Consider the following 10,868-nt stretch of genomic DNA (forward strand, 5'->3'; position numbering starts at 1 on the left):
GGGGTAAAAGTGGCTACCCTAGGTTATACCTGCGAAAATCTATTCAGTTCGGTACTCGTCTAGCTTCGAGCCAGCACAACACGTCCAAAATTCTCAGGAAACTCAGCAGGGAGAGGAACGGTACTTCGGTCCCTCCTCTTCCTTTTCATTCGCACGCACCACATCATCGTCCACACGCGATTCCCAATCTCGCTTTCCTCTGAACTTGCAGTTCCTTCTATCGCATGTTTCGAGGCAGCACCTTGGATCTGGTGGCTTAACGCGCCGCCAAACATCCATCGATCTTCAATTCTGCCGAGTTCGTCGTTCGTGAAGTGTATCCGCTGTAAAGATGCTTTTGAAGTGCCCCGTAGAAGATCGTAGAAGATATTGGATCGGCTGGAGGGAACTCGACGTTGGCTTGGTATAGGAACAGAGACAAGCAAATGAAGTTACCAAGGAACGCAGTGAACCGACTGAAAAATTATTCAACGTCTATTTCCTTGTAAAGTCAACTAGCGTAATATTTTTTCCACCAGCCTTTGTTAAATACGAGGATATTTGTTTGGCAGAAATAGTTGTATGCAATAACAGAACAAGTTAGAATAGTTCAATAGAATAATAGTTTGTATGTACGCTTATGTGTTTGGGAAATAACTCGAAACGAAAGAAAGTAATTTTCATGCAATTTCTTCTATCCGCGGAGAAACTCGGAATGTTTATGAACAGAGATAAGACTCGTTGCAGTCGCGTCGATACGAGATTTCAGGTCCTTATCTGCTCGTATTCTGTCAATTCGCTTGTCACCGCGACACCAGACACGAGATAATCTCGTTGCTGATTAATTTCACGACCTCGTGGCCCGAATTATAACAAAATACACGAATGCTTGTAACTATTATAATTATAACGATCAGTGGCAAGAGTATGTACAATGATGATTTCATAACGATGACTAGTTATAGTTTGAAGAAATATTTCCACATTGTGGTGCGAAATAGAAACGAATCTTCTACACGTTGCTTTCAACATACCATTCGCTTGAATTTTTTCCTAGTTCATAACGTTTCTAGAAATAATTTATTACGAATAGCGTGCTGAATTATTTTATATGTCGTTTGAAACACGCACAGAACGGTTTAAAACGAGTCGCAAGAACAAAGAGAGAGATAAATCAACGACGTAAAGAAGTTGCTTGAAATAGCAGAAACGGTAGAAAATAAATTTATTCAGAAGCTAATTAACGAAATCCCTGAAGAAGTTCTCGCTACTGGCGGAGCTAAACAAAGTCGCATAAACTGTACTGACAAAAAGTAACTTTAACAAATTGAATTCTCAACAAGCGACGACAGACGTAAAACAATATCAAGCGTCTTTGTATTCGTCCGTAAGAACTAGACACTTTCCGTTTGAACGGTGGCCCAAGACTCTTGCACGTTACCGTAACACACCTTTCGTGGCGAATATTAGTTCATAGTTCATAATTGCAAATAACAGTAAAACGAACAACGAGAGATCAATTTCTACCAACACGTTTCTTTCCCCTGTACACGATGATAACGTTCGAACATTGATTTTTCGTTGCAGGATGGATGTACCACGTGGTTGACTGCACGGTGCTTGGTATAACGAGACAGCAGAAACAAGCAATCGCTATACACTGTCTGCAAAAGTCCATCGAGGCGGAACCGAAGAGCGGGCAAAGCCTTTACCTGCTGGGACGTTGCCTCGCCGCTTCTGGAAAAGTTCACGATGCATTTATCGCTTACAGGTAACGTACGTCGTCCTTGTGATACGCGAAGAGCGTGAATCTTGGAATTATTGCGCCGATGTATCAGCCACGCTCTTAAGCCTCTTAGCCTCTCCAGGCAACACCGACTAATTCGCCTCTGTTTGGTAGCTTTTTCTTTTTACCGACGTTTAAGCTGGATTAACTTCGACGCAAGAACGTAGCCAATTCCTTGAGAAATGGCCATCCGTTCGATTTCCTCGGTTAAACGCGCCAGTATTAAATTCCAGCAATTTTATGCCCCTATGTTAGATTGACTATCGTGGACAGTGGATGAACCACGCGACACGAAACAATGTCATCCACCCGCTTCGATGCTTTAACGAATCCAGGTCACTTACGAACCATCGTCGATTGCAGAAATTCCGTGGAAAAGTCAGAAGGGAACGCCGACACGTGGTGCAGCATAGGCGTTCTATATCAACAGCAGAATCAACCTATGGACGCTTTACAAGCCTATATATGCGCTGTACAGTTAGACAAATCACACTCAGCTGCGTGGACTAATCTGGGCATTCTGTACGAAAGCGTTAGTCAACCGAAAGACGCACTAGCTTGTTACGTCAACGCATCCAGGTAAAGTAAATTGTCGGCCCGACACGCTAAAACGTTCACGTTACATTAGCCGTTAAAATCTCTATCGTTTAAATAAGATGGATAAGCTGACGCTGTCGTGAGCGAAATTTCGCTTCGTTACGTCTTTTTATCGTCGTAGATGGAATGATTTATTGATCGAGTCGAAGGTTTCGTTATTACTTAATGTTCAAACATTTTTATAGAGATAGAAGAAGGTCGTTTGAAATAGCGTAATATTGCAATTCACGTGGGGCGAAATTTCGTTCTTGTGATCCTTTAAGAGTTAGCGAGATGTTGTTGGCTAACAATGGTTTGGCTAAAACACATCTGTGCTATGCAATATCGAAAAACAGTGATGTATGTGTAAAATCTTTACTGTCAGCTTCATTGTTACAACTGTTAGTTGTTAATCGACTTTGTACTTTTCCTACGAAACGAAACTTTGACATGTTTTCTACTATATTTCGTTTTAACGAGAAACAATCGCTTGATATGACTATAGTGTACGTCAATTTATTCGATAATTTATTCGAGATTTTTTGTAGGATATTTATTTAGGAAGAGAGAAATTTTCTTACTTTACCTGCTGATGACGAGAGATCGCAGTTCCTTTTATATGAAATATTTGTCTTACTATAATTAATAAGAATACTTCAGTTTCATTTTTAGGGAAGGAGTAGAAGGAGAATTACTTTAACATTTAGCCAACCGCACGCGCCACAGCGAGGTATACTAATGCTCAGTGCTTAAAAAACAAAGAAGTCTAAAAATTATTTAAGTGATTAATTATATTTTGCGGTAATGATTTCGTTTGATCAATTTCGCATATTGTTTGTAGAAAATATCAAATTAAAAGTATATATTAAAAGTATCAAAAATATAGGTAAAATTAAAAACATTAAAGATGACCAAAGATAAATAACACGACTGGAACGTGAAATTAAAAATTCATAATGCGTTTTAATATTTTTTTACAATGTGGTATCGTTTGATTATAACTTTATTTAGTCATAACTGATAGCGTAGCTTTTTAATTAATTTTAATTGTATTTTATTATATACCGTACTTAATAAGAGCAGACAAAAGTGGCGCAATTAATTGGCAACAATTGCAGGTAAACAATAACTGTTAATAGCAAAAAAGAAAAAAAAGAAAACGCGTTGCAAAAGTCAAAAAGGAAGATCTCCCCGTTCGGCCACGCAGCGATGTTCTTCACAGAGGGGAGATCTCCCTATTCGATTGGCTAAGTGTTAAGTAGAGAGAAATTCGTTAGAATATATTTGATTTAATGCGAGGGATTTATTCTTTGTTTCTTAATGAAATGTTATAATCGATGAAAGCGTATTAATGTATCGAATAAATTATGAATAAATTATCTAATTATCTATACTGGGTATCTCGTATCACTGGAACAAATCGTATCTTTAAATATCCTGTGTACAGTGGAATATTTATATCGAAAAGTCGATTGAAATTAATTCCCTACCTCATTCGCATGTCATAAGAAAAAGTCACTGATCTCTGTCGAATTAAAAATAAACACGTCATAAAATTCATGCGAACGAATAAAAGCTTACAGAAGCACGGTAAATGTATGCATCAAAATGTTCCTATGATCAAAACTCAACATTTGTTAATTAAATAAACAATCGACGTGCTTCCGCATTTGTCAAACCGATTTCGTCATAATTTTCTAAATACCATTTTTTTAAATATTCAAATGAAACGCACATGGATAAAAATCTATTAGGATCGACTCAGAATTAGATTAAGATTACAGAAAGTGCATTTTTATCGTAAGATCATCGTATGAATGTGAACAACAGTGGTACATAGTTATTCGTGCATTTAGCTCCCTTATGTCACTAATTTAATTCTAAACTTTTGTCAAACTTTTCGAAATCCGATTTCGACCGACTTCTCTATGCAAATATCTCGCTGTATATTGGCCCCTTAAGCTTTATAACTTCATTATACGGCGTCATCGTCACTGTATCATCAATGTACGTTTTCTCAGTTGAAATAAAAGATAAGACAATCGATCTTCCATCGATCGCTAACTGCTCCAAGATCCCTGCCCATTTTTTACGTAAAGCCAGTTACGCATGTTGCAAGACGCCTACTCGTTACATTTATAGAGAAACTTCGTCAAATTTTACTTTATAAGTAGATCGCGGGATTTTATGTAAATTCGTATCTTCGCAAACTTAATTTCAACAAATTGAATGTAAGAAGAAATTTATTTCGTCCACTGAATGTTATATAATAAGGATCATACTTTGGATATTTCGAATCTCTCTCGCTAGTCTCTCCGCAATTTTTTCCACTTTATTCATGTATTCATTATCTATACCTCTTCTATAGTTTTTACGCTGCATAATGAGCGCCCCGCTGAATGGCGTATCACGCATTACATGTTACGAGAAGAATGAGTAAGTCGAGGACAGGTCAGCATTTCAAAAAAAAAAGAAAAAAAAAGAAAAGGAGGAGAGAAAAGAAAGAAAGCAAAAAAGAAAATAAAAGAAGAGAATTGATAAGGAGGAGGGAGAGACTGAAAGCTTACCTGTCCATGAAAGATAAAATATAGAATAATGACAAGACAATCATTTTCGTTTATACAGGGGTAATAACAATACACCGAATTGCACGGGCTCATTGGCGGGCCTGGGTGGCGCTAAGTCAGGAGGTAACACCCCGATGAACCCATCGCTACAACAGCGGATCAACTTTCTGCAAAGTCACCTAAGCCAAGCACCAATGCCATCCGTCACCACCACCAAGTAAGTTACCTCTATCGTGTTTCACAAATTTTGATTAATTTTAGACCTTTGCATTCACAGTAGGACCTCGATTATCAAAGCAATTGATTAAGCTACTGAGGACCAAGTAATATTATTGAAAAATATGAACAAAGTAATTTATATAGTTGCTTTCTCAAAGTAAAGCTAATGTGTTAGGATAAAAAGATACCTTGCAGAAAACCACTATGTAAATTAAATTACTATAGTGCAATTGATATTAGATCATTTCATAAGCAACACAGTTTTCTATGATATATGTGTATATCAGACGTATGTATCACTAATCAATGATGTATTCTCTCTTAATTTTACATTCTTACTATCGCCATCATTTTAATCAAACATGAAGAATTACTTATGAGATGATCCAATACTTTAGTTCATCATATATTCAGTCAAAATAAATAGGTAACAACATATGAAAACAAAGTTATTCGATTATCTGAGTGGAATATGTGATGATTAGTTTAGATACACAAGGTGTTACTGTATTATGATAATCAGACAGTTTTAATGTTATCATTTTCTGATACATCTCACCTTTTTGATATCTTATCTTAGGTGTGAAGAAATTGCTTGGAGTTACTTAAAGGATGAGTGAAGTTATTTCAATGCTGATAAGTGTAAAACTCAAGAATCATATATGTGTATGTGTCCGAGTGCGCGCGAATGTGTGTATATACATATATTTTCAATATAATTTTTGGAGAAAATTCATTTTCAACTACGCATGTCTTAATACTTTTCTTGTTAAGAATAAAGATGATGTATGACTCAATTTGTGTATAGGGATTATACAGATCTGTGTAAAACAAATAATGGTGATTTTGACATCTTCAAAATGCCTCCACTTTCTTTTTTTTGTATCATCTACAGTTATAAAGCTATAATTTAATTCAATAAATGAAAAATAATAAGTTTTTGATGTTCAAGGATTTAGGATCTACAAGATTCTGTTCAATTCTAATCAAAAATTCATTATTTGCAAAAATAAAAATTTTGGAAATTATGAAAAACGATAGTTTGTACTTCTTCAATCTCAACCTACACAGAAACATTTGGAACTCTTCACGTGCGAACGTGTTGCAGATAAAATGCAATTTTGTTTTGCCCACGCGAGTTAATCACAGAAAAATAAGAGAAAAAAGGAGCGGAGAACACGAAAGATTTTTTTTTAGAAGGTTCGTTCACAACACCGGACGGTTATCAAAAGAAACGTGTATATGTAAACATTGGTCTTGTTAATATGTCATGTTTCTGTTTTTAAGGAGACGGCAACTGCCGTCTATAGAAGAGGCTTGGAACTTACCAATTAGTGCTGAGATGTCCAGCAGGCAGCAACAACAGCAACAGCCACCCACTGGCCCGGGTTATAAGTATGGTGCTACACCAGCTGGACCACCACCTCCTTATCCTCAAGGACAAGTACAGAATCTTAATACAAAAAGATTTAAGGTAAATCTTTTAGTCAATAGTGACAATAAAACTATAAGTGACAAAAATTTTAAATTTAAAAGAGCTGTGGTAAAGTAAAGTTCACTTGAAATAAATCTTAAGATACAGTTTAATAAAGCAATGCTTTTAGATATTAAAACACATACATTGTTATATGCATTCATACAGTAAAAAGACACTTGTTTGATTGTCTTAACTGACGAAATAAATTGTATTTTCAGCCAGGGGATGAACCAATCTCTCCAGGCTCTCAGCAAAGACCACCGCCATTTTACCTCTCACCTCAGCAACTGCAGACGTTACAGTTTCTTCAACAAAATCATGGAAGTTTAACGTCACAACAACAGGGTGTGCTTGCCCAGTTACAGCAACAGTACCGATGCATGCAACAGCACCAACAACAAATTAGGTTACAACAACAGCAAGCTATTCAAAGGGGGTTGCGACCTGGACAACCAGGTTATCCTACTACAGGCTACAATCATACGCAACTAGGACAACCTGGTGTGATCAAGAACTATGGAATACCTCAGCAACCGGTACTATACCTTTTGTTTTATATACATGTATGAATCATCTTGTTATCTAGCTGTTAAATAATCTTATTTCACATTTTATAACAGAACTTAAAGTTTATTAACACTAAACCTACCGATACTTAGTGTATACCTATTCCTACCGTGTCCGGTCAAAATAACCGGCGATAAAAAAAGTAATAGTTTTTATGATTTAACTTAGATAACGGTCAATTTATGACTGAATGTATATAACATGATGAACTTTCAGAAAATTTATATAGAGATATATCTTATTCATCTTCGCTGCACTTTGTATAGTTTATCTTATTATCAAATGTACATTTGCCGCATACATATTTCCCGCATCTTGAACAAATTTTCATAGTTTTGTAACCTTCACAATATTTTACTTGACAAGTTTTTTGTAGTAATGAGTCTAAACTTGTTGATAGTTGCCGTTTAGCATATCCCTAAAAATATTATGAACTGATGTCCTGCCAGGTTTGCAACTTGCATCTATTTCTTCCCAAACTATTCCATCGGTCCTTTTGAAATGTTTGTAACACCTTTTTTATGGCGATTCCTTAGGATTATTATGGGCCTGAGTTGATATGTTTTAACACCTGGAGACTATTTTGGTCGAGGAATGGATTATGGTTTATGACAAGATTACGGGCGTAACAGTTGTTATTATTTGTTATTACTGATTTTGTTTGTCATCTAACCTTAAGATAACCTTTTCGTTGTACTGATTGTATTTATTTTAAGAGTAAATAAAATATTTTATCGACCGGTCAAATTAACCGCCCGCGGTAGACAGGACAAAATACAATTTTTTCTTAGAAAAAAAAGCAAACTAGAAGTAAATACTGAAAAGTATATGTTAAGCATGTTTTATGAAAAGTCATAACTTATGAAGCGATATGATAATTAAATTTTTAATTGATAGTTAATGATAATCAAATTAAATTTTTGTGGAAGCTTGAAAACAATCAATTTAACCAGCAATGATTGGTTTTTACTACTATGGTGGATACTACATTATATTATATTTATTTAATCGCTCCCTGTTACAGTTGCAGCAAGGTGGAACTGTTGCATTACAAACAGGATTCTCAGACTCCAATGTCGGTTACAACACGGCAGCGACTGGGAACAGCCAGACGCCAGGAATGCCTTACAAATCTGCCTCTGATCCAAACTACCCGCAGAGACAATTGACATCCAACCAATACAACCAATACCAGCCTAACCAATTCACTGCCCAGGGTTATACTCAAATATCGTCCACAACGAGCAACTATCCAGAAGGCTCAGCAGGAAATAAAGATCTGGGTGTGACGGATCAGGAGTTACAGGCTCTGTTATCCCATAAGGACATAGCGACGTCATTGGCGGAGGATCTGTTGAAGCATTTCGGATCAGATGATTTAGACGTGAAGGAAGAGGCGCCGAGTATCATAAACAATGGTACGCTAAGTTCAGGTCCGTTTTCACCGTCGAACCTTGAGGAGAACGCGGACAAGATCAAAGAAGTGAAGCTGGAAAAGGTAGAAGATATTCAACCGTCGGCCACGTCCAAGCTCGAGGCGTACGAAAACAGCAATACACAGACTTCAACTCCAGTAGTTGAGACGGTGAAATGCGAGGCAACGTCAAGTACAAATAAAACTGAATCGGTCGCTCGGATCGAACCTGTACTAAAATTGGAAAGCTTGTGCGAATCGCAACCTGAACAGGAACTTAGTATAGACATGGATTCCAAAACTATTGTAGAGGCGTGCAAAGGTCAGGGATTGAAGGGTGTACCAAATTGCTCCATACTTAGCGATCGTTCACCTCCACCCACGCCGCCTGATCCTCCAAGTCAGAGGCTAACTAAGGAACAACTCCTACCCCCTACTCCTAGCGTTTATTTAGAGAATAAGAAGGATGCATTCAGTCCTCAACTTCAAGAGTTTTGTCTAAAACACCCGATAGCTGTGATCCGTGGCCTGGCAGCTGCTTTGAAGCTGGACCTTGGTCTTTTTTCGACTAAAACTTTGGTAGAGGCGAATCCAGATCATGGTATCGAGGTGAGAACGCAAATGCAGCAAACTAGTGATGAGAATTGGGACCCTGTAATGGGAAAGAAAGTTTGGGGTTGTATCAGTCATAGAAGTCACACAACCATCGCGAAATATGCACAATACCAGGCATCGAGTTTTCAAGAAAGTTTGAAGGAGGAAAAGGAAAAGGCTCAAGGTATACATACCTCGAATCTATCCGATTCAGACTCAAAAGATAGCACTGGAGCTGTCAGAAGGAAGAAAAATGCGTTTGGATTAGCGGGTCGACCGGGTTCAAAGATGTTGCGATTTGGGACCAATGTAGATTTATCAGACGAGAGAAAGTGGAAACCGCAGCTCCAGGAGCTGATGAAATTACCAGCGTTCGCTAGAGTCGTATCGGCTGGAAATATGCTCAGTCATGTCGGACACGTTATTTTAGGCATGAATACTGTCCAATTATATATGAAGGTACCTATAATATTTGTTTAAATTTGTTTTTCATAACTATTGTTAAATAATATTTTACACTGTAGATATATTTATGTAAACTTATATTTTTATGAAAATAATGTAGTAAATGAAATCTATATAGAGGATCGTTTTACGTATTAAATATCGTAACAAATAGTATACTTTGGATACTTGTTGCAAATAGTTTGGAAAACACAAAAAATTTATCAAAAAAAGATATTATTAAATGGTGAAACATTTTCCTAAAAAGCATCTTTATTTGCTTTTGTAGGTACCAGGTAGTAGAACACCTGGCCACCAGGAAAACAACAATTTTTGTTCTATTAATATCAATATTGGACCAGGAGATTGCGAGTGGTTTGCAGTGCCTGATGCATACTGGGGTATAATTTGCTCTCTTTGTGAGCGGAATAATATCAATTACCTTCATGGTAGTTGGTGGCCTTCTTTAGAGGACCTATATGATGAAAACATTCCTGTGTATAGGTTTTTACAAAGACCAGGTGATCTTGTCTGGGTTAATGCGGGTAAGCAAATTACAAATAATCATAAGTTGCTTAACACCAATTAAATAGATCGCATAGTAATCTATAATTTGGAAAAAAGTACAAGTGAGATCAAACTCTTTTTCATCATTTCTATCCTACTGATATCAAATCAAGTTCAAAGTATCCATATGTTAATCATATTAAACAATTCATCTTTAATAATAAAAAAATAATATAGAAACTAAAATTAATTAATTGAAGTTCCATTAAAATAAACTAGTTCGTTTCATGAAAAAATAAACAAGATAAAGATATTTTCATTATAAAGTAACTAAGAAAAAAGAATTTTATTATTTCTTTAGGTTGTGTGCACTGGGTTCAAGCTGTTGGATGGTGTAACAACATCGCATGGAATGTGGGTCCTTTGACTGCTCGACAATATCAGCTGGCAATTGAACGATATGAGTGGAATAAACTGCAGTCGTTCAAATCTATTGTACCAATGGTACACTTATCCTGGAACTTAGCAAGAAATATCAAAGTGTCTGATCCCAGATTGTTTGAACTAATTAAAAATTGCCTATTAAGGACAATGAGACAGTGTTGCTTAATATTAGAGTTTGTGAAAAGTAAAAGTGTGGAAGTTCGGTTTCATGGACGAGGAAAAAACGAAGCATCGCATTACTGCGGACAATGCGAGGTAAGATAATTTTAAATAATATTAACTCATAATTTTTAC

General features: G+C 36.5%; 1 protein-coding gene across 5 annotated transcripts in view; it reads left to right on the forward strand.

Annotated features, from left to right (window-relative positions):
- Positions 1-10,868, forward strand: part of Utx (Utx histone demethylase) — a 150,649-nt gene that overhangs the window by 133,942 nt on the left and 5,839 nt on the right. For 4 of the 5 annotated variants that reach the window (XM_069110679.1, XM_069110682.1, XM_069110683.1 and 1 more), the window contains 8 exons: positions 1,567-1,750; positions 2,129-2,344; positions 4,967-5,125; positions 6,415-6,601; positions 6,823-7,140; positions 8,196-9,638; positions 9,913-10,168; positions 10,492-10,829. In XM_069110679.1, coding sequence (XP_068966780.1) covers positions 1,567-1,750; positions 2,129-2,344; positions 4,967-5,125; positions 6,415-6,601; positions 6,823-7,140; positions 8,196-9,638; positions 9,913-10,168; positions 10,492-10,829 — 3,101 coding nt within the window. The remainder of the gene's footprint in view (positions 1-1,566; positions 1,751-2,128; positions 2,345-4,966; positions 5,126-6,414; positions 6,602-6,822; positions 7,141-8,195; positions 9,639-9,912; positions 10,169-10,491; positions 10,830-10,868) is intronic. The other variant, XM_069110680.1, reaches the window with a different exon arrangement.

Source organism: Bombus flavifrons, chromosome 4 (genome assembly GCF_040668555.2).
Source record: "Bombus flavifrons isolate JBK064 chromosome 4, iyBomFlav1_principal, whole genome shotgun sequence".
NCBI classification, from domain to species: domain Eukaryota; kingdom Metazoa; phylum Arthropoda; class Insecta; order Hymenoptera; family Apidae; genus Bombus; species Bombus flavifrons.